This window comes from Phoca vitulina, unplaced genomic scaffold (assembly GCF_004348235.1).
Source record: "Phoca vitulina isolate PV1807 unplaced genomic scaffold, GSC_HSeal_1.0 scaffold5, whole genome shotgun sequence".
In the NCBI taxonomy this organism is placed as follows: domain Eukaryota; kingdom Metazoa; phylum Chordata; class Mammalia; order Carnivora; family Phocidae; genus Phoca; species Phoca vitulina.
The window spans coordinates 53,051,003-53,076,038 of NW_022589708.1; the positions used below are offsets into that span (position 1 = coordinate 53,051,003).

General features: G+C 40.6%; 1 protein-coding gene across 2 annotated transcripts in view; it reads right to left on the reverse strand.

Moving 5' to 3' along the window:
* The window catches only part of EPSTI1 (epithelial stromal interaction 1), an 87,876-nt gene extending 62,949 nt beyond the window's left edge, over nucleotides 1-24,927 (reverse strand). The window contains exons 1-5 of one of the 2 annotated variants that reach the window (XM_032402950.1): nucleotides 24,600-24,927; nucleotides 6,722-6,780; nucleotides 4,853-4,936; nucleotides 1,533-1,606; nucleotides 791-874 (exon numbers count right to left, since the gene is read on the reverse strand). In XM_032402950.1, coding sequence (XP_032258841.1) covers nucleotides 791-874; nucleotides 1,533-1,606; nucleotides 4,853-4,936; nucleotides 6,722-6,780; nucleotides 24,600-24,787 — 489 coding nt within the window. In that variant the 5' untranslated portion in view covers nucleotides 24,788-24,927. Of the gene's footprint in view, nucleotides 1-790; nucleotides 875-1,532; nucleotides 1,607-4,205; nucleotides 4,937-6,721; nucleotides 6,781-24,599 lie in introns of those variants that run through there. The other variant, XM_032402951.1, reaches the window with a different exon arrangement.
* Between the last annotated feature and the right edge of the window lie 109 nt (nucleotides 24,928-25,036).

Consider the following 25,036-nt stretch of genomic DNA (forward strand, 5'->3'; position numbering starts at 1 on the left):
GGAGAAGCAGGCTTCCCACTGAGCAGGGAGCCTGATGCGGGGCTCCATCCCAGGACCCTGAGATCATGACCTGAGCCGAAGGCAGACGCTTAACGACTGAGCCACCCAGGCGCCCCCCCATACCTCCAGTACTTAAAACCTACTACAGCTTAGGACTTTGTGGAGAATGGGAGGAGGAAGGAGAGGTGGGAATAGAACAACACTACATTCTTCCTTCTTCTGTAGCAGAAAAGCATTTTTAAGAGATTTTTTTGGCCAAGCCCCAGAAAGAGTTATCAAAATGAAAAACATCACTTTCGCTTTGAGATTTTGCATAGATCCTATCAGTAATACTGAAATGCAAATGCACACTTTTTCTTTTATCAGGAAGAGAGGTATGTTCACCTATTGTACACTCATCCCAGAAAATTCAATATTTGGATATTAACATGGCAGTGCCCCGAATGTTATCGTTACTAACTACTTTGCCTTCTGGTTAAATACATAGCCCCTACTTGGATCGCTTGCCTGGGAGGTGAGATGGTGTGGTCACTCAGAACTCTAGCTTGGAGGCCAGTCTGCCTGGATTTGAATCCTACTTCTTCTGTTTACTGGCCATGAGCCCTTGGGCAAGTTATCTATCCTCTCTGCCAGTTTCCTCATTTGTAAACTTAGGTAATAAGAATAACATATACTCGTGAGGTTATTGTGAGAATTAAATGAATTTGTGCATGGGCAGTGTGGAGAAGAGAACCTGGCACGCAGTAAGCCTTCCGTAAACGGCAGCTCATCATCCTTTCTGCCGTCTTACCTTCTCTCTCTGAATTGCCTTCATTTTTTGCATTTTGGCTTCTTCCGCTTCCTTCCTGATTCTTACAGATTCTTCTCTTTTTAGCTGAATTGTATTGAAATTACAGAGGACAAAACACAGTTACTATTTTTCAGTCTGAACTTCTGGAACACAAAATTATGATGAAAGGCAAATTACAGTATTGTTTGTGCTACACCTCACCATGATTATAGGTTGGCACTTCCAGCTACTTAGATCACAGAGGATGGTCAGGCTGCATCCCCTGCCCGTGAAATTAATCTCTTGTGTTTTTTCCTTGGTCTCTGTCTTCCCACCCCCTGCCCAGGTTGCAGGGAGAGAAAGAACAGATAATATTTCCTTATTATAAAATTCATAGAGTTCATTATTTTAAAAAAAAGTCACTGGCATCTTAAATCTTCCTCTACTACTTTCATGTCAGGCATTAGGTGAACAAATCCATGTTCTTGGAATAAAACATTCAAAACATGGTAGAGTTAAGCTATAAACAATAAATCCCTTTATCAAGGGTCCTCCTGATTGATACATACGCCTTGGATAAGAATTCTAGATATCTGTCTCTTCACTTCTCACTTCCTAATTTCTTTGATTGTGAGAGTCTCCTTTTGCAATCGATTTAAAGGTTTTATGTTTTTGGTAAAGTTACTGTATTATTCCATGGTTATTGAAAGTGCTGGTACTCAAATTCCTTGCCAAAATTAAACTAAAAAAGATGGAATCTGACCTTTTGCTGGTATTTAGATTGCATCAGTTGGAGTTGTTGTTTCTGCCTGACTTCAGCCTCTGATTGGCTTCCACCTATGGAAAAAAAAGTCACAAATGTGAAACATGAATATTAAGCTGAAATGTCAGCCTTCAAAGACTAATTAATACATGATAAGTCTACACTGTGAATTTCTTTAACATTTTCATATCCCTGGAAATAAGGATATAACCAGTTTTCTTGCTAAGACACTAGAGAATGGTAATTTCTTAAAAGAGAAACAGAGCTGGACAGAATATGGTGCCATATTCCTGAAAGAAGAGGACAATCCCACTAAGGTTTTCAGTTATGTAGGTATTCAAGTCTTTACTTAGACTGAAATTACACCTGAAGGTCCATGCTAAATAATAATACTGCCTGTCTTAGAAATTCTAGAACATTCCTCCTACTTGAGTACAACCATCCCTTAACCTACTAAGGATGATGATCAGTGATGCTTTGTTTTTCTTCTTTGGACTCTACTGCCTCATATTCCAGTAGCAAAGTGCAGGAAATCCTCAGGAGTCTTGCCACCGGACAAATACATAGCCTTTATAACCCAGTTTTTTAAAATTACAATGGGTCTATTTTAGTTAGTAACTGATTGTCAATCCATACTATTTATTATCCTTTCTTTAGGTATTCAAGAGAAAAATATGGATGTTAGATTATCTGCATGTTCTCTCCTAAACCTCTAATAATTTGGGGACAGAAATCCTTGCAGCTTGACCATCATCTAAGAATTGCTGCTTAGGGATTTCTCAGTGTTTATGTAAGCTTGGTATGTGTATTATAAAAATTCCTTTGAAATAATTCTCTGGTGCTTTGGTCACTAAAAGTGTCAGTTCTCTGCAAGATTCATTCTCACAGAAGAAGCATTAAAACAATTTGCATTCACTGTAGTTTTTGTAATTGAACTGATAAAAATACCATAGAGACATTTCTGAGTCCCAAAAGATATGTAAGACCTATTTGGTTCGGGCCCTTCAGTCTCTGTTGTGGGGAATTGGGGAATGGGAAAGAAACACTGAGGGCTACTGAAGCTTTTATCTACTGTTACAGCCACCGTCGGCATCTCCGGGAACTATTCCAATATTCTAAAGGGTAGAGGAATAGGGGAGGAGTTGAGAATTAATAGAAATAAAGAAAGTCAGATGCCTACGAATTTGAAGGTTTTGTTCAAAACTCTTCTCAAAGTTTAATGCATTCTAGACTTTTCTTTTTTACCCCCAGCCTCTTCCCATGCATAGAACCTTGACCATTCCTAGATACATCATTAACAGAAAGCTACAATGAGACTCGTGCTCATATTGGCTAAGGTCCCAAGATAATAGGCACCAACTGCTGAAAATTCTAAAGTGAGGGGCCCGGCTCCCTCAGCAGGATCTGCGAGGGGGAACTGAAAAACAGTTTGGGGAACCTTAACTAGCAACCGCCTTCAGCCTATAAAAGACGTTGGATAGGTCAAAGGAAGGTAGAAATCAGAGGGAAGAGGTCTTTGTGGATTCCATTTTCTCTGTGTATTTGGGGAAGGAGGAATAGTCACATCAAGATGAGCAAAAGAGGTTTAATGAAAATCACTTGGAGAACGCAATCTTCGTCCCCAAGAGACTGAAGTACCTAGTGGACCTGTACCTAGAAAAGTCAAAGCCTATACGCACCTGGCTGCCATTAGGTGGCTACTCAGGTCATCAAGAAGAGGTGGCTGCATGGCAAAGAGTCTGTACTCCCAGAGTTTGGGGGAAGAAAGGATGCATAAGTGTCTCCTATGCTCCCAATCTGGGATGTCGTGAAAGAGAACACCAATCTAAAGCCATCTTAAAGGACTTGCCCATGTGGGCCACCTGGAGGAATAATGGAGCCCTACAAAGATGTCTCCCTAGTTAAGAGCCAGTGGTGAAGCCAAGCACACCAGTAGGAAAGTATGTCAGGGAAATCCAGTGAGGGATGAATGGTAGGCAAGGGGACTCTGAAAAACTCCAAGAACCCCAGGGGTGAGAATGCACAGTAAGGATTCAACAAGACTTTCAGAAACCAGGATCTGTGCAGTACAGATCCTACCTCTCTTCTCTCTCTCTCTCCTCCTTTGACCCAGCAGGGGTCAGAATCTGGGAACAGAGGAGTCAATAGAGAAAAATTCAGCCATGTCCCAATTCCTTTGCTGGTTTTCTACCCAGAATAGGCCTGGGCTGGAGCAGGGAAGAAGCTTTAGTCTCCATTAGTAACAGAGTTTTTATTAGTACCTGGGACTGAACATTAATTACTAAATGACACTGTTTAATACCTAGAATTAGCTGGACAGCTTTCATTTGAGAAAGACCAAAAAGATCTAATTTCATCCAAAGAGCATGGGAAAAACTAGTCCCATGTAGCCGGTTTGAAGGGGCCCATTAGGAAGGACAAAGCTATTTCTTGGTCATACCCCTCAAATGTGGCTTATTCAGCATAAGGGTGACACTTGAGATTAACCCCTTTCATGAAATACAGTGGAATGATGTATTTACCATTACTTTCACCCATTAAATGATTTCCAAATTAGCTTATTTTAACCTATATCCTGGAAAAACTACTTTTCTAAAACCATTGCGACAATAAGTAGCCCCTGACTCTAAGGCATTTGTATTAACTGAATCTGTGGGAACAGTGTATCCAGACCTTTCAGTTCTCAGATGCTGCTGGAAGAGAAAAGAGAAGAAAGGACGTGAATGATTCCCATTAGGTGGCATCCCTGTTGAATGATTCAAACACCAGGCAAAGGCAGCCCACACAATTCATCACAGTAGCATGCACTCCAGAGGCCCAAAGGTCTCTCTGTCTGTAGAATGAAAACACAGGTGGTGTTCTCTTTATACCCACCACCGGGTCCCCAGCTCATTCTCATCTTAGTTTTAGAATTGAATCGCCATTCATTTTTTTTTCCCCCATTAGCATTTAATACTGCCAGGATTAATATGCTTGTACTAGCGTTTACTGCCCTCTTGTCTGGTGCTCTGACAAGGCATATGCCGCGCCCCAGGTAAGCTTTCTTCAGAGCTGATCATCTAAGAGGCTCTAAATTATTCAGCAATTAAGCCATCACTTTATTCCCACATAACTGTGGCATCATACGTTTGCTTCTTGCAGAAGATCAGAAACAATAACATACCTGCCTACCTAAGAGTTTCAGTTTTAAATGCATTCCACTCCAAGCAGCACAGTGACCCAAAAACCTATTACTTGCGTCCAAAGACAAGTACAGGCAAGGCACTAACAGGTTCCCTGGGTGGCCCCGCGCTCCCCGATTCAGGCACTCGCTGGGTTACCTAACCGCCTTGGCGCCAGGTTAATGGGCTTCGCTCCATGTTGCTCCTTCCACTTCTCAAGACTCTGTAGCTCTTGCTCAGCAACTAAGCCAGGTGAGAAATGTCAAATCATCAATTATTAGAATGTGAAAAGGAAACAGATCCCTTGAAAGCCTAAGGAACAAACATCAGAGGGCAATTAACCACATGCAAGCACGAGTGGACAAAATATCCAGGAAAGGAAGCCGCCCCTTGGAGTCACCCTGGGCCCGCCACGCCGCCCCCCCACCCCACCCTGAGGCACTTTCTCTCCAAGAGTATGAACTGAAGGTTCAGATTTGAGGAAAAAAGAACAAAAACAAAAACAAACCTGAACTCCTACTAAAATAAAGGAGTTTAGTTTTTCCTCTCATTCTGGCATTTTTAAAACCCTACATCAAATTAATTTTTTTAATTTCCTCTAGAGAATGTGTGCAAAACGAGAATATTCTTATGTCGGTAAAAACTCTTCACACACAGTAAACCTATCCCCAGAGAATTCTGATGCCCATATTAACTGTATTTTAAATGTCCCCCAAGCTTACTGCAACTAGGAGGCGTGAGGGTTCGTGGGTTCCTTGCGCTGGATACCACCAGGCAGAAAGCCTCCTCTTGGTGGAGCGGTGCTATTTCCCTAATACACCCTCTGTGTGACAGCAGGGGGCGCCAAAAAATACTAATACCGTTCTTCCAGGGCACGTCTGAATCTACCCCTTAGACCTGATTGTTTCAAATGTCCATATATGGCAGTTTTTAACTATTAGAAAAAAAAAACAAAACTTCTGAAACATCCCAAAATTCCAGACCACACCAAGTCTTAAATTCCTGGAAAGTATTTAAATCAAAAGCTTGTAAAATGCTTAAAATCCTTAAAATCTTTTAAGGATTCCGCTGGTCACCTGCGGCAGTACCCACAATCACTCTGCATAGTTGTGATTATTGTATTCAGCACTGATGGAGGTGTACCACCCAGGGGGCTACCTGTCTGCTGGAGACCCAAGTTTCTAATTTAGAGACCTGCTTTCCTGTTGTGGCTGTAGGTCCATTCTCAGCCACAATATTAAACTTCCTACCAAGATCTAATAAAGGAGAGCACAGAACGTCAGGGCTAGCCCCACAGTTTGACTTGAACAAGCCTCATAACTTCTTTGTGAACTAGTGGAACTTCAGTTCTCCATCCACCTCTAAGGTATAATGCTGTAACTTTAAATGCCAGCATTTATTTTACCATATAATTTCAGCCAAATATGTTACACACCCACTGGGTACAAGGAACACAAAAATGAGTAAGGTGTAGTCCCTGCCCTCAAACAGCTTGTAATCTTACAGGAAACTGAGGTACACAAATAAAAACAGCTTAGGGTAGACTCTGATACTTACAAAATTACGGGAGCACAGAAGTTAAAGAAAAATTCTATTAAGAAGGGATGGGGCAGGACAGATCAAGAAAGGGACAAATTAGGTCATGATCTATTTCATATATAATTCATCTGCTCCACAAGTGTTCATAGTCCTGTAAAAATATCTGCACTCAGCCCAATTTCCTGGGAATTAGATAGATTTATTGACAATAGATGTGAAAAAGTTTAGGCCAATGGAAATCTGAGATTTACAATTGCACTATGAGTTCTGCTATTAACATAGAGAAACAAATTTAGAAGCACCAACAATAGAATAATTTTAAAAGGTATAATTAAAGCAGCTAAAGTTAAAAAAAAGAAAAAAAACTTGATAAGATCTGGTAAGTCTATACAAATGAGAAAATAAAAATACTACAAACCTAAGTAAACCAATCCTACTCTATAAGAAGATGAGAAGAGTTCTGAATGTTGATTGAGTAAATATACGTACTCCTTTGTATCTGATTTCTTCGGTTTTCATTTGGTGCTATCACGGTGTATGCGCCTGGGCTGGAATGAAGAGAAAAACATTGATTACCACGAGAAACTACTAATGCATATAAACCTCCAGACAGTCTTCCTGCTTATATATTTATGATCGTCACCACCAAATAGGTACCATGGAAGATAATCTTCTTAAGACCCAGCTCTGTTCTCTGAGAGCTTACAATCTAGTTGACAAAGTAAAACAAACGCACATGGCCAAATATGGAAATATAAAGCAGCTGGTGAAGACGGACAGTGACTGCCTCACAGTTGGCTCTTGGTAAACTGTCTTTGTAGGGATCCATTGTTCCTCCAGGTGGCATTCGTGGGCAAGCCCCTTTGAAAGGGCTTTAGATGGGCATTCTCTGCCATTGTGACCCACACTGGGGGTACAGAAAACACTCCTGCATTCTTTGTTCCTGCCACCTGGAAATATAGGCCATTTGCAAAGCAGCCACCTTCTCTTCATGACCCATCTGAGTGGCCCTCTGGCCATAATCTTATGCTTTGGGGCTTTGACTCTTCCAGGCATGGGTCCACTAGGTCCCCTTGTCTCCTGAGGACACAGGTAGAACATAATCAGAGAAGGATCCTTGAAACATTTTAATTCATGGGGTGGGGATCTGGGAAGACTTCGTTTAAGCAAAAATACGCAACACTGAGATACCAGGAAGCTCTGAAAATATTGTGAGCTTTTGAGGACCCAGAAACTTGACTGATCTGTACACACCCAGCCTCTGGCACGATACCTGGCACAAAGTAGCTGCTTGATGAATGTGGGCTGAACTAAAATGAAATGATGCCACAGACCCAGTCTGTAAATCTGTGTGTGTGTGGGAGGGTTGCTCTTCTTTGAGGTGATGCATGTAGTCCCACAAGAGTACAAATACTTCACAGAGCAGAAATCTAGGGCAGCAACAGATTGCAGCATATGTGTGGGTCCAGTTTTAGGGGAAATGCTATGGATAAACACTATCAGCTTATAATGTAGGGTTTAAAAAAAAAACCAACCCAGATACTCTTAGAATTCCGTCTCTTCAACACAGAATGTACAATTTCAAAGGACAAATTAGCAAAGATTGAACAGTAGAGGTCAAAGTGCTGATTAACAGAAGTCATTTCTTCCTTATTTCATTATTTTCCTAGCAGCAAGACTTCAGCCTGCTTCAAACTGGGCTTTAATTTTAGACTTGTAAATGGGAAGTGTACAACCACCTTTGCATGCAAATGGGGCTGCAAGATGTCCAATTACCTAATGTACTGATACACAGACGTTGCATTTGTAGCCTCACCATGCATTCGACGTTATGAATACAAAATTAGGAGGCTGCTACTGGAAATTAATCCCTTGTCCATTGCATATTCTTTGTTCACCTTAGAAAGATTTTTCACTCCTCAATTGCCAGCAGTTCATAGGAGCTTGGGAGCTGCAATTCTGTGGGTAATAGCTGCACACTTGACTATGATGCAGTGGTGAGCCATTGTACAGAGCCTTAAAGATGAAACACAGGCACTGGACTTAAATGCCAGCCGTGACATGACTGCATAATCCTCAATGTCCGCTAACATTATGATACAGAGCTTCTCGCCATACCAGGGATTTGACTCTACAAAGATCAGTAGTTCTCAAACTTCAGCATGCCTCAATCACCTGGAGGGTCTGTTGAAGCGCAGAGTTCCTGATTCAGGAGGTCTGAGGTGGGGTTGGAGAACTTGCATTTTTAACTGTTCCCGGGGAGTGTCCCTGTTCTCACACTGTGAGAACCGTTGCTCTGGATCAATCAAGTTATCCTCGAACCCTTGGACTTAAGGGAATTTAGGGATTAAATCACTGATAAAGACATAGACATTAAATCATCTGCCAAAGGTCACGAGGTTAATTAAGTGATGGTGCTTAGACTCAAACCCGGGACTTTTGTCTTAGACCTATTGCGCATCTGCGGCTAACTCTTCGGCTCAATACAGAAAGCATACGGTATGATTGTCATTTATCGCGCCCTCTTGATAGACTTCCAGAGTAATCTACTTAACTAGAGCACCTATTTATGGACTTGTGTTAAGGGGCTTTTGAAGAGTGAGGGGAAATACGAAAAAACAGACCCCAACCACTTTAACGGAGCTTAGGCTTTAGTTTGGAACAATTTATGAAGCCAAAGGAGCACCCCACAAGAATACCCAAACAAGGGGCGCCTGGGTGGCTCAGTCGTTAAGCATCTGCCTTCAGCTCAGGTCATGATCCCAGGGTCCTGGGATTGAGCCCCGCATCGGGCTCCCTGCTCGGCGGGAAGCCTGCTCCTCCCTCTCACTCTCCCCCTGCTCGTGTTCCCTCTCTCGCTCTCTCTCTCGTCAAATAAATAAATAAAACCTTAAAAAAAAAAAAAAAGAATACCCAAACAAGTGTCAAAGTAGGATGATGTTAAGTAGAGATCCAAGGTAGGGGAGCGTCACAGAGGCCCCAGGGGCGTAGAAATCTTTAGAGAGGTATAGCAAGCTGAAGTTTAAAAGACAGGATCCCAAATGGCACAAGAAGTGTTTTTTTGGTAGGACTTTACTAACAGCTGCTTCAAAGAAAATTTTCCAAGTTCCATAGGCCTCCCGTATGCAAATTTTGTGAAAGATTTGGAAAGAAACATCAATCCGTTTGTAAAAGATCTTACTCTACAATATCTAATCTGGAGACGTTTAAGTCTGATAACATCATACCACAATCTTTAGTTTTAGGACTAGAACTGCAGTCAATCTATTGTAATATGTGTAGCCTACAAGTACCCAGACACAGTGCAGGACCATGAAAAGAGGGAAAGAACTATCCAACCCTAAATTCAGAGCCTTTTAATTGAAAGCATTTTAACATAACCCCAGGCTCAAGGACAGAGGTCCCAGGAATAAATGTTTCATGTTACAGAATTCCTTAGCAACCTTCTTAGTAACATTTTCTTGGCTGAACATGCCAAATCTGAAACATAATATTCAGAAGAAAGCATGGCAAGAAATTGAGCTTCTATTCCTCTGACTTGCTACATAGGAAGAGGAGCCTACATCTAAGGATCTTTTTTTTTTTTAATCATGTGGCAGAAATAAGGCGTTGGTAGATGCAAATATTCGTCCCTCCTCTCCTCTCTTGCTCTTGACATGAATAACAAGTATAATTTATTCATGTTTTCAGCCAATTAGTTTCCACCCACAGCAAGGGCCTCTGCTGTTTTAACCTGCATGTCTTCCCTTTCAACAATCTGACTCTCAAAGATGCTGATCTAGACAAGCCCAACCTACCTATATTTAGTATTCTGGGCATTTCCTGATTAAGCAACATTCAAGTCACTGAAATAAATGTATATCTTTGAAAATGAGTTTCCTTAATTGTCTCATTGAAATTTAATGAAATATCACAACTTGTAAGATTATTTTCATTTTCCAACAGCACACATCCATGAGACATACTAAGGGAGAATATATAAAGAATAGCGCAAGAAAATGTGTTCCTGCACCATAAAAAATAAATATATATATAAAAGAAAAATATATTTAAGGAATGTTTTTCCTGTGAGGTCTCTCCTGAGCTACACAACTGCTTCTCTCGTGTCCATTCTTGCACAATTTTTACAACGTCTCATCAATAAGCACTTTATGAAAAAATGTTATGCTAAAGTTATGAAAAATATCTTGGCTGGCTAAAAGTATTACATAAATATATCCCCTGGTGTGTACAAACTGCAGCAGATGTAATTTAAATTTCTAATTAGGAACAACAGTGGTTTGACTGAAAAAGAAATGTAGTCAAGAGCAAAAATTCAGAAAGAGGTAGAAGATTAAGTAACAAATAGATCTTTCCAAGCAGAATAGTAGACATGTAGTCTACCATCCTACAAAAAAAAAAAAAAAATTAGTTTGAGATTTTCATAGTTCAAGAAAATCTTAATCTTGCATGAATTTGAAAAACAAGGATTTTTGGGTTAATCAAAAGCACTGGATAGAAATTTATTTTCTAGCTATGGCTTTCCATATTGGTTTTTGCTTTATGACCTTAATATGGGCATCTGAAGCCTACTGCTTTTAGCCAAAATGAGTGAAAACTTTTGAGGCATTCAGGTTGCCAAAAGTTCTTTTATAAACAGACCATATTCCCAAGAAAAACAAAAAATGACAAGATCAGGCTGAGCAAATCATCCTTAAGCACTAAACCTATTACACCAACTCTGACCCAGCATTCCACAACTCCAGTGTGGAAGGGCTCATGGATTCTCTTTGGTCGCAGAACCTGCAGAGTCCAAAACATTGTCTACACATCCAAGAGGCTGATGTGAAGCAGGTCAGTTCTTTAATTCACAGCTTCTGTTGGACAGTTGAATAGATCCCCAGAGGGCTGAACAGACACCCAGGGGGAAAAGATAAACAAGGGATCACAGGTCATCAGTACCTTTGTTCATAGGATAACTTCATGGAAAGTCTAAAGAGGTATATACAAACACATCCATCCATCCCAGCACCCCTATGTAGGCTCATGACTTAGTGAGATGTGGTAAATTTATGCAAATTAGAAAAATGTGCCCCTTCTTTCGGGTGGAGGTCACCCTACACTAGGCCACACGGTTTGGCATGTATTTCAGCTCCAAATTATCACTTGCAAACTAACCTTAACCTAACAAGCTACCCTTAGCCTAATAGTGAGCCTGTTACTGTTTCATAGATACTGGCAAAAGCCATGAGACTCCTGGGTCAGAAACTAAGACTTTATTACTCATGGCATAGCACATAGCATGAGCATCAGTATATTTATGTCTGTTCTCTCTGGCCCCATGTCTTTTGGAGGTAACATGATAGATGCTGCACACACAGCATGTTTGCATGGCAGGTGAGGAACACAGCTGAGGAATCCACTATTATTACAGCAGGTAGTAAGCAAGCCTGGTCTTCATTCTGGGGAAAGCTTACCTCATCTCTCAAGGTTTCCAGCTACATCACAACCTTGAGGAATAGTCCAGATGAAAAATTGGTCTGGTGTGCTGTCTTGGCACACCCAGCAAGACATACTAGTTGGCAGAGGCCCAAGCAGGACTGTCCTTTCCAACAAGAGAATATTCAGGATAAACATTCTTTTAAGAATAGCTTAGTGACAAGGAAATTTGCATTTGCATAAAAACCACATATTTACCAATGGTTGTACATTTTCTTTATATATATGTGTGTGTATATATATATATATATATATTATTTATTTATTTATTTGTGAGAGAGAGAGAGAGAGCATACACAAGTGGCAGGGAGGGGAAGAGGGAGAGAGAGAAGCAGGCTCCCCACTGAGCAAGAAGCCCTATGTGGGGCTCGATCCCAGGACCCTGAGATCATGACCTGAGCCAAAGGCAGATGCTTAACTGACTGAGCCATCCAGGTGTCCCCATTTTCTATTATTATTATTAATAGACTAAGATCTGATTATGTCCACATGTCTTAAGCATTGCTCCTCAAGATTATCTATAACTTAAAGGACAAAACCAGAAATATAAGGCATGAGGGATTTATATCTAAGTCTCTGCATAGAACATTTAAAAGCAAAATTCATCTTTTATTTCTGATTTTGATTTTGAAAGAAACATGCTTATAGATGAAAATGCACAAAAATATATTTTTTAAATATTGAAAAGTCGCTCATAATCCCACCCCTCGGAGATCACAATTACTTTTTTTTTTTTTAGGATTTTATTTATTTATTTGATAGAGAGCAGAAGCAGGGGAAGCAGCAGGCAGAGGGAGAGGGAGAAGCAGGCTCCCCACGGAGCAGGGACCCTGATGCGGGGCTGGATCCCAAGACCCTGCGCCAAAGGCAGATGCTTCACCGACTGAGCCACCCAGGCACCCCCACGATTACTTTTATTTGAGTGAATTTCCGTCCAATCTATATTCTGTACCTATTATTACACAGCTGCAATCGTATCTTTTTTTTTTTTTTTTTTTTTTTTTTAAAGATTTTATTTATTTATTTGACAGAGAGAGAGAGAGCTAGAGAGGGAACACAAGCAGGGGGAGTGGGAGAGCGAGAAGCAGGCTTCCTGCCGAGCAGGGAGCCCGATGCGGGCCTCGATCCCAGGACCCTGGGATCACGACCTGAGCCGAAGGCAGACGCCCAACGACTGAGCCACCCAGGCGCCCCAGCTGCAATCGTATCTTAAGTCCAATTTTATGTCTTCAGTTATAAGTGGTTTTCCCAACTATTCATGTAACAAGCTTAATATTAAATGGCTACATAATACTTCAGAACATGGATACAGCATAATATAACCTCTCACTTAACTATTTCAGTTGTTTCAATTGTTCACTATTATAAACAAACCTGCAGGATGTACAAAGCAAAAAAATAAAGCTTTGCGTAGAATATTATCCAGAAGATAACTCTAATAGTCCTCTAAAATCAATACTCTGAACAGGAGTGTGGACTACATTTAAATTTTTCTTCCTTAGATATCCCATTTGCATTTCTGAAATCCCAGAAACAGTTTGAATGATTAATGTCTGCTCTTATGTTTGACTCTCCTCAATTCTGAAACTAGGAAAGATGCTGACTCTACCCAACCATTCATTTTCACCTTCTCCTTCTAATGGCACCTTTATATTATTTAGGTTGACAATGTACCCAATTAAAAGACTACAGTCGGGCGCCTGGGTGGCTCAGATGGTTAAGCGTCTGCCTTCGGCTCAGGTCATGATCTCAGGGTCCTGGGATCGAGTCCCGCATCGGGCTCCCTGCTCAGTGCAGAGCCTGCTTCTCCCTCTCCCTCTGCCACTCCCTCTGCTTGTGCTCTTCTGTCTATCTCTCTGTCAAATAAATAAATAAAATCTTAAAAAAAAAAAAAAAAAAAGACTACAGTCCATGACCTTTTCCATAGCTAGGTATGACCGTGTTATTAAGTTTGGGAAATTGAAATGTAGGTGGAAGCTATATAGAAGGATTTCTAGGAAAGCTCCTTTAGATGGAGACAGAGAGGAAAGGCTTTTCTGTTGCTTTCCAGTCTTCGTGGAAGACTGAAGTGGTAGCTGGTGCTCAAGCAGCTATCTTGGTCAATGAGGCAACTTGAATACAGAAGACATGTGTCAGAAATGGCAGAACAGAAGGACAAAAGCCATCTGGTGCCCTGTGACTATAAAACCACCACATTAGTGGTAATCTATTGTCAAGTTGCCTGGTTTTAAACCTTAATTCTGTTATTTTTTAACTACAATTTTGAGCAACTTACTAAGTTTTTCTATTTTTTCACCTGTGAAATGGGGATAACAGCTATCTACATCTTAGAGTACAGATACAAAGTCCTTAGAACAATGCTAGAAAATAAATGTTCTGTTATGGTTGCCTGCTATTTGTACTACATCATCCCTAGACTAACTACCTTCAGACTTATTTCATAGGTGAGAAACAAATAAAGCCATCTATGCTTAAGATACCTATTTGCAGATATCTATTACAGGTAATTGTAATATGAGAATTATGTATAACATATATATGCCACCTCTTTCACCATATGTAATAAAACCTAGCCCCAAATCACAGTACATCTCCTTTTTCCTGCTGTGACTGAATTTCTTTGCTCCATCTTCTTCCACAATGTATGCGATTTAGTTTTTCTAATTGTCTTTTTACAACCCTGGTTCTGGCATTGTTCTCTAACATCTATATCCTAGTTCCTGATTCTTTTCTTCAATTTGTGTCTTAGGAGTAATAAGAACCACTGCATGAAACAAAGTGGTGTTGATAAATAGTTCATTAAAGATTCGCAAATAGTCTTCTGTAAAAGATAACATGGTTCTGAGCCCAGGTTTTTTCCCTAAATTATTTATTGAGCTATAATATACTTAGGACAAACTGTACAAATCTTAAGCATACAACTCCATGACAAACTTCCTTTTAAATTCTCCAGATTCCAAAAGAATAAAGGAAAAGAGAGGCACAATGAACTTTAGAATATGATCTGAAATTACTTTTTCCCCAATTTTTTATCTTAAAATTTAAGCCTACAAGCAAAATTAAAATATTAGTAAAATGAAAACCCATATACTATTTACCTATATTTACCAATTGGTAAATGGTTGGCCACACTTCTTTCACTTTCCTCATCTTTGTTTTTTCTGAATCATATGAAAGTAAGCTGCAGAGTCAGTAACATAACCCTGAACACATCAGCATGTATCTCTTAAGAACAAAGACATTCCCGGGATGCCTGGGTGGCTCAGTCATTAAGTGTCTGCCTTCGGCTCAGGTCATGATCCCAGGGTTCTGGGATGGAGCCCTGTATTGGGCTCCCTGCTCAGCAGGAAGCCTGCTTCTCCGTCTCCCACTCCCCCTGCTTTTGTTCCCTCTCTCGCTGTGTCTCTCTCTGTCAAGTAAATAAATAAAATCTTAAAAAAAAAAAAAAGAACAAAGACATTCCCCTACTTACAGGTTAAAAAAAAACAACTATCACACCCAAGGGAATTAATATTAATATATATTTATTCTATATTCAAATTTCTAAATGGTTCCAATGTTTAGAATATTCTTCCCTACCCTGACCGCATCCTGGATCCAATCACAGATTACACATGCCTGTTGTTTGACACGTCTCTATAGACTTCAGTGATCCAGGACCATTTCCTTGACTTTTTCCTACCTTTCATAACTAACATTTCTGGAGAGTCCAGGTGTGATGGTTAATTTCTGTGTCAGCTTGACTAGGCAACAGGGTACCCTGGCTAAACGTGATTTCTGGGTGCATCTGTGAGGATGTTTCTGAAAAATGTAAGCATTTGAATCCATGGTCTGAGTAAAGCAGGTGGCCCTTCCCATTGTGGGTGGGCATCATCCAATCCAATGACGGCCTCAGCAGAACAAAGGAGGCAGAGAAAGGTTGAAACCAATGTTGACCTGATTGACTGACCTGACACATCAATCTTCTGCCCTTGGTGCTCCTGGTTCTCGGGCCTCCACACTTAGAAGGGAATGTACACCATGGGCTCTCCTGCTTTTAGGTTTTGGAGCTACACACTGGCTTTCCTAGGTCTCTAGCTTGCAGATGACAGATCATGGGACTTCCCAGCCTTCATAATTATGTGAGCCAATACCTTATAGCCTTATAATAAATTTCTTTATATATATACATATATGAAATAATAATCTCTTTATATATAAAAATATGTTATATATTATATATTTATATAATTCTAAAATGATTTATAATATATATTTTAAAATATTATATATAATATTTATTATAATAATCTCTTTATAATATGTACTTTTATATATGCATATATATTATATATTAGATTATATATATACAAATATATATTGTATATATTTGTATTTGTATACAAATATATAATCTCTTAGTTCTGTTTCTCTGGAGAACCCTGACCAATACACCAGGTAAATTGTCTTTTTTTTTTTTTTTAAAGAATTTATTTATTTGACAGAGAGAGACAGCGAGAGAGGGAACACAAGCAGGGGGAGTGGAGAGGGAGAAGCAGGCTTCCCACGGAGCAGGAAGCCCAACGCGGGGCTCGATCCCAGGACCCTGACACCATGACCTGAGCCGAAGGCAGACGCCTAACAACTGAGCCACCCAGGAGCCCCACCAGGTAAATTGTCTTATAGAATTTATAGAACACCTCACAATCTGGATTTGAGAATATGATTTATTCATGATTAGATGTTCAGGTCAAATATTTTGGGGAAGAGTACTACATAAAAGATATTATCTAAGAGTCCACTGTTAGAACAAGAGTTGTTTCCTTGCACAGTTAAATAATAAACCAATGTGAAAACAGTATCTGCCTATAGGGTAGCGAGCAATCACACTTTAAAATAAAGATTAGAAAAAGAACATATCTTCTGCTGCCTGTCACCTTCTATTGGCAATAGAAATCAAAAAGTGTAATGGCTCTAAGACTTTCTACTTGGCATAAAGAATCAATGAGCACATTTACACTTTAAAAATAAAGATGTCTTCATATCAAACTATTTGAAGTGTTTATTTCTAAGGATTAGAATTGCAGGGGACTTTTACTTTCTATATTATTTTTGTAATGTTTGGGTTTTTATAACAAGCAGATATAACTTTACTTTTACAATCGGGGAAAATATTCTGAAGATTTTTAATGAGGAAATATTTAAAATAAAGACTTCAAGCAGGGGCTCAGATTTTCTTACAAGATTAGGTAGCACAGGATTTCCACTCTCTCTGGTGCCACAGTAAAACAAACACTGGGCCATACTAGCCCTTGAGTTTTAATGATGATCAATGTCTTTAGTTTTTCTATAGGACTTTAATGGATTGCCTTTTAAGTGTTCATATTTGGGGGGGGGGAATTACAAACATTACAGAACAAAGGAAGATCATCATTAGCTGATTCTCTGATATAGAACAGACCCTTCAAATGCAGTCTTCTCCCTTTAATGATTTTTTTCCTGTTAAGCTTTTGTTTCAGATTCAAATAGATTCAGAATAGATGCAATTAACCTTAACAATATGTAAAACCTTACAGCACTCTACTGACTTTGAATTAAATAACCTTACTGGGTAATTGAACTAAGTTTCTTTTTTCTCATTTCTGCTATGCTTCTACTGATTATTATAGGTATTATGTTTTTTCATGCTTTCATCATCCTGTTGATTTATTGTTTCACTATTTCAGCTGTCAAAGACTTTTTGAGAAATGCCCACTCATTTTTGATATTGTATTTGAGCAAAAATGATTGCTCCCTAAGACTTGGCAGACTGCAAATGCATTCCATACAGAGGAGTGAAATCTAGTACAGAAAAGTTGGAAATTCGTTCTAAACAGAACCATAATTTCTACCCTCCTGTATAAACAGGAAGATAAATTGGACCTAAGCAAACCAAAATGTCTTTTCTTTCCATCCACTCCAGCAATCTCTTCTGCCATGCACAGAGCTATGTTTTTTCACACCATACATGTAACCCACTAATGGGTCATAAAACCAATTTAATGGGTTTATTTTTAATGAATGAGAGTAGAAAATGTCAGAGTGCATCACACACAGTAAGGGTGAGAGTTGTGAATTTTTTTTCTGCTATATATAAACTCATATATACCCACACATGTCCAATATCATGAATGTCAAATGAATTGCTTACTCTGGCCTGTGGTCAGAAGTCTGAAAGATCACCGGGAGGCGGGGTGTTGTTTAGGTTGCTCATAAACAGGGATGGTGAGGGGATGGTGAGAGAATTGTTCAAGCCCGCCAAACTGTCATTTAAGAAAAGCAGCAGAGACAAGAGAATCCCCACAGAAACTTGACTCTTGTAAACTACTTCTCTATCCAAAGAATTTTAAAGCTGTAAATGTCACATCACTGTTTCTATAGCATCACTCCCTTTAGCCTATAGAATTTCTATTTTCTTGATGTGAAAATAATGACGATTGATGGGAACTTAGCCAGCTATACTGCCACTTCCTCCCTCCAGCTCCATCTCATTTCAGGATCTAGACTTTGGTAGATAGACTTAGGTTGGAATGCTGGTTCTATCATTTAAAAAAAGCCGTGAGACCTTGGGAAATCATTTAATCTCTCAAGATTCAGTTCCTTCAACTGTAAAGTGGCCAAGTGTTTATTGTGATGAGAAAAAGGAATTATATGACATGTGTAGTACAAGGTCTAGCACATGGTTAAGAGTCCAAGATGTAAGAGTTCCAGCTATTGATTGTTATTTTGGTTTTATTCTCTCGGGGTACCCAGTTTGACTATTCTAGGTCACAAGTAATTGACTTTAAGCTACTACAGTATTGGCATGCTTTGCCACATTTTTCATTTCAAAAATAAGTCAAATAGGCAGAGTTCTACTGATTAGGTTGCTAGTAGAATATAGTAATCACTGAGACACCTAACAAGCTCATCGAGCCATATAATTATCATTAAGAGTTAAACACTATCTGTTGTTCTACAGACTTTCTGAATGCTTATGAGCCTTGTCTGAAGATTGAGTTATAGTCCTCTAATGAATACCCATCTATATTAAGCTGTCAAGAAGATTACTCATCAGAATCAATCATAGATTTTTCTCTTCCTATGTACTATTATTTTATAGCACTAAAAGGAAATTCGTCATTATTCAGCTCACTAGCCCCAGGGAGGAGTGATAGCCCGATGCTTTCATGCCATTTAACATCTATAGGCAAAAGCTTATTTTCTCACACTCATATGAGGATTCAGAAGAGAACTCTGGGGCATTGCAGTGAAAAAGAAATAGTGAAAGCAGTTCTTACAGGCTCTCATAAGTTTGTAAAAACTTGCACTTAATTTAAGACTATTTTATGTGGCTAGTTCAGATTGACATGAGGTGAATCAAGAATGACCTAAGAAGTTTTTGATGATCTGTCTTGGACATAAGATATTATACTTCAGGACTCAGAATATACTCAACGATTATTAGATGGTGATGTTCACGGAAATTGAACACTATAACTTACTGATGTTATCATATATTCCACTTTATATCCCACCTTCTATGTATAAAATACTTAATACTAATGTAACACAGTGTTCTTGAAGAGGAAAAGAGAGAAATTGGGAATTGGCCATTAATAAGTGGTCTTACCAAGCCATCTTTATTCTCCCTTCACTGTCCCTTGAGACTTCGAGGATGAAGGGAAAGAAAAGTATCAGTTACCAGGGTTATTCCCTTCCCTGGAGCACAGCAAACTGGGAAAAGTTTTGAAGTTTGAGTAGGGAAAGGAAACTGGAGCCCCAAAGGGAGGAAATAAGAAAAAGGAGTGGGTTTCCCCAGTACAATTACATAGCACTTCAACAGACGTAGTGTCTAAGCTATTGTAATCAGGGGTGTGGTGTATCTACGGGAATCTTCTGGCAGAAGTTGCCCAATAGAGGAGTCCCACCTGGGCCAGGACTAGGCTGACACTAGCACCCTGGAATGTTCAGACACTGGCTGGAAGAATGCAGAATCAGTGTGCTCCCAGGACAAAGGGTGTAATGGACAAAGGGGTTGCAGCTGTGGCTGTCAGAGGACTATGCTTCCCACAGTAAGTTCTTTTGAAGGAGATCTGGATAGCAAGTTTCCCTGGCTGCCACAGAGGCTATATAAACTCCTGTGGCATCACAGAATGTAAAAACTTAGTCTTTGTCCCTGGTTCCTGGCACAGAACTCCAAAAATCCTTGGGATTCCAAGTGATAAGAGTGTTGATTGTATGCTAATGAGATGACCCCAGAATGCTTTAGGATGGAAGCTATTTGCCAGGAAAACCAACCATATGCTTAGAGGGTTACAACGTTCAGGTCTGCCCCTCTGACAGCTCTGGGGAGGGGAGAGGAGCTAGAGATTGAGTTCAGTGATGAGCTCAGTGGCCAATGCTTTAATCAGTTACGCCTGTGTAATGAAGCTGGAATAAATATTCTTGAATAAGGACTGAGGACCTTCTAGATTGGTGAGCACATCAAAGTGCTGAGAGGGTGGCCCACCCAGACAGGGTATGGCAGTTCTGGGCAACACCCCACCCCCATATCTTGCCCTATGCCTCTCTTCTATTTGGCTATTCCTAAGTTGTACCCTTTATAATAAAACAGTAATCGTAAATATAGGAGTTTCCATGATTTCTGTGATTTGTTCTAATGAATTATCAAACTGGGGGAGGAGAGGTCATGGAAACACCCACATTTGTAGTCAGCCAGGCAGAAGTGTGGGTAGTTTGGGGACCCCATTTGTGGCTGGTGTCTGAAACAGGGGCAGTCTTGTGAGACTGGGCCCTAATCCATGGGGTCTGTGCTAACTCGGGGTAGTGTCCGAACTGAATTGAAGTTGGTTGGTGTTGGAATAATGTATGATGTCAGCAAAAAAACACACAACTCCCAATTATCCTGTAGATTGCAGCTCGAACATCCCTTCTTGGGAACACTTCTCAGGCTCCCAAGACTAGCTCAGACTCTGGTTTTCCTTTATAGTGTATATGAAGAGTCATTCCTGTAATTATCTAATCACTGTCTGCCCCTTCAATTAGACTATAAGCTACCTAAGGGCTTATCTTCTGTTGAGTAGTTATTTGTTCCTAAATTTTTAATTAAATATCCAAAGCTGGAGATCCTCTTATATGGTTCTTGTGAGGCCTGAAAGAGATAATATATACAATGCACTTTCACATACTAAGCATTTCATGTGTTTGCTATTATTATTGCCCATCTTTACATCTCTTCAGTTCTTAGTGTACAGTAGGCTGCAAATATGTTAATTTATATACAAATTCAGTTCATCTGATGTAAACTGTATAGCAAAATTCCACATTACAGGTTCATTTTTAGAATATCTTTTTATTTCCTTTAAACGGCATCAAGCTAAAGGACCACTTCCAGGTATGATTATAGGCTAGCCTCTGAATGAAGTGAACCCTGTGTTGCTATCACAGATAAGAGCCTATTGCCCAGAAGTGGGTAAAGTCAGGTGAAAACCCCTTCCAGAAAAACCCACGCTTTATTCTTATACTTATCTAGATATTATAGAAGTGAGTATGAGATATTTACCAAAAAAAATCAAAATATTGAAAGGGAAAGTGTTACTTTGGATTTGAAGTATATATGAGCTTTTTTCTCTTTAAATCTGTGTAGATGGCTTATGATATTTAGGGAGAAGAGAAAAATCACCAACTAAAAATAATTGGGAAAGCCGATATGAATTAGCACTTATAATTACTTAAATCCAAATACAGTCAGAACACAGCCTTGCCTTAGAGTCCATTAGAGATTCTCAGAAGTCATTTAAAATTGTAAAAGATTGCCTTAAAATCTCTATTTATATTTATATGTAAGCAGGTGTTTTAAATCAGTGTATTTTTACAAGGTACAAACACTCCACCTCAGGGTGACAGCATGGCACTTGATCAATAAACATTTGTTAAATGAATTCAAGGCTCTCAGCACCCAACACTTACTGGACATTTCCTTTCCGCTAGGCATGACGTTACATTTTATGCATACACACATGCAAAAACAAAGAAACCCTCAGAGGTTGGTATTATCTCATTTTAAGCAATGAGGAAACTAGGGCATAAAGTAGTTAAGCACCGTGTTGACGTTCAGAGAGCAATTAATGGCAGAATTAGAATGTGGACCCAAGTGCGTCTGTCCTCAAAGCCCATGCTCCCATGCCTACACTGGCGCTTCCCTAATGAATTAATGGAAGGATGCACACAATACAAGGTTAAATCTCAATCCTTTATCATATAAATGAGCTCATATTGAAAGTGAACAAATGAAGCTTATTAAGCACTTAATACGTCCTTTTTATTTCCCATCAGAAAAGGCTGTAATTCCGCTCCAAAAATTAAAAAAATGAATAAATTAAATTCCCCCCCTTTTTTTAAGATGTTATTTATTTATTTGAGAGAGAGAAAGACAGAGATAGTGAGAAAGAGCATGAGCAGGGAGGAGAGGGAGAAGCAGGCTCCCTGCTGGGCAGGGAGCCCAACGTGGGGCTCTCCCAGGACCTTGGGATCATGACCTGAGCCAAAAGCAGATGCTTAACCAACTGAGCCACCCAGGTGCCCCAAATTAAACCCCCTTCTTAATGGCTTTAGTGTATGTGTGAATTTTACTAAGATGTTATTTACCAGGCAACCATTTTCCTTGGTTTTCCAGTTCCATTAAAGGAGACAAGTGGGAATAAACAGTAAATAGAAGTGATTGATGGAGATGTAAGAATTCAGAGTGGTCCAAACAGGATCTTATATATTAAACACCTAAAAGGGATGGGGCGCCTGGGTGGCGTCAGTCAAGCGTCTGCCTTCAGCTCAGGTCATGATCCCAGGGTCCTGGGATCAAGCCCCGCATCGGGCTCCCTGCTCAGCGGGAAGCCTGCTTCTCCCTCTCCCACTCCCCCTGTTTGTGTTCTCTCTCTCGGTGTCTCTCTCTCTGTCAAATAAGTAAATAAAATCTTTTTTTTTTTATAAAGATTTTATTTATTTATTTGAGAGAGAGAGAATGAGAGACAGAGAGCATGAGAGGGAGGAGGGTCAGAGGGAGAAGCAGACTCCCTGCCGAGCAGGGAGCCCGATGCGGGACTCGATTCCGGGACTCCAGGATCATGACCTGAGCCGAAGGCTGTTGCTTAACCAACTGAGCCACCCAGGCGCCCAGTAAATAAAATCTTTAAAAAATAAAAATAAACACCTAAAAGGGAATGTCTCTTATAATGCTCTACTTATTGCAACTGGTTCAATTTTAAAAATAAATAAATAGGGGCACCTGGGTGGCTTAGTTGGTTAAGCGTTTGACTTTTAGTTTCAGCTCAGTTCATGATCTCAGGGTTCTGGGATCAAGTCCCCATCTGGCTCCACACTCAGTGTGGAATCTGCTTGAGACTTTCTCTCCCTCTCCCTGCCCTTCTTGCTCTCTCTCTCTCTCTCAAATAAATCTTTTATAAATAAGTAAGTCAGTTCCAGGAAAACTAACTGAACTCTTCCATGTGCTCTCTAATGGTCTATTAGCAAATCTTAAAAATCACAAAATAGTATGCAGTGAGGTCTTCAGGTATTGAGGCCTGGACAATTAATTAGAAAACTGCCCCTTTCTGAGCAATTTCATCCAGCAAGATTCTGGGGTAATTTACAATCATATAAAAACAGATAGATGCAACCACTAATATTTATGAGTTGGTAAGAGCTTGCAACTAAATGGTTATATCTAAGTAGATGCTCTTTAATAGAAGAAAAAGACATATAAAGAGTGTTCATCATCAACATGAGACTGTATGCCCATGATCTCTACTACATTAAATGCTACAGCTTACTGAGATGTAGATTACTTGAAATTAATGAATGTCTATTGTAGCAGGACACCTCTCATTCTGCAAAGGAGAGAAATGAAGCAATCTCCAACTGAAATCACCCAGGTCACCCACCCCATCTAAGGTAACCCTAAGCTGGATAATATTAAAAGCCCAGTACTTATGAATTCTTTCAAAAGTTAAGGATGAAAGAAAATCTACTGTTTACCGGTCCTAAGGTCATATACGGTTCCTTAGCAACCAGCATGTCTTTCGTGTGACTAGCAGTTGATGGAAAGGGGGGAAATGAAAATGAAACCACCAGGACAATTCCAGTTCACAGAGGCAGGGCTTCCAAAGCACTGTGTACCCCACACTATTGTGTTAAAGAATTTCCTAACGTTGGGAAGAAAGAGGATCACTGACAAGGCATAGCAAAATGTTTCGGGGTACCAACTGGAGACCCTGAACCGAAGACCAAGATAAAAGTTACCTGTAACGGTTCTTGCATAGAGCACCTACCCACGCCAGGACAGGAAACCCTGCAGCCACTCTCGACCTCACCCAGCCTCACGGCTCTGGTCCTAAGAGGTGGTTTATCTGGGAACTTTGTTGAGATGCAAGCGTGCTCCCAGAGGCAGCATTTGGATCCTCTACCCCCTAACACATTCCTCTCCGCCCCTACCCTGGCATCATTTAGGGCCCGGATTTTTTAAAACAGGAAGGAAAAAAATTTTTTTCATACTAGTTAAAGAGTGTGAGTTCTGGAGATACCTGGAAAGTTAGTAAGAAGCTTAGCGATTTCTACATACATCTTTTCAATCCTGTAGCCAGTCACAAGAATCAAGAAAGCAGTGTTCTTGCAAGGAACTGGAGCTCAGACATTTAGTAAAGACCCGCAGACTGGCACGCTCAATTTATAAGGTAATAATTCCTGAAGGCTTTTTGTGTAGGCAAATAAGGCTGCAGTCTCTCAAAAACCCTCTTACTAGGCCCCTGTGGTTTCAAACTCCAGTGATCAAGAGAGTGCTTGTGAGTATGTTTGAGGTCTGGGCTCCCGCCCCCGAAACAGGTTGTTAAGTACTTACAGCCGCTGGCCCGCGAGCCCGGGGAGCCCCGGGCTCTCCTGCGCGGGGCTCTGGGGCGCCGCCTCCACCCCGTGTCTGGGACCTTGCAGCCTGCCTGGCTCCGGGCGCCGCTCAGGGGGGTCCCGGGCCGGGCGGGGGGCGGGAGAGGCGCCGAGCCCGGAGCCCACCACCCGAGTGCGGGTGAACATAGCTCTGAGTCCACGGGTCCCGGGCGCCCACTGCGGGAGGGTTGCGGGCTGGGACGCTTAGCGAGTCTCGAGATGCGATTCCGAAGGGCAGGGGCAGCGGTTTTAACAGCTTGAGTTTCGATTTCCCGCTACCAGCTGCAGCTGCGCCCGCCCCAAAGGACTTCCCCATCGACGCTCTCTTCAGGCGCCCTCTGACCTTATCCCCGGTAACAGCTCCCGCTGCGCCGCCCCGGCCCCGGGTGCGGAGTG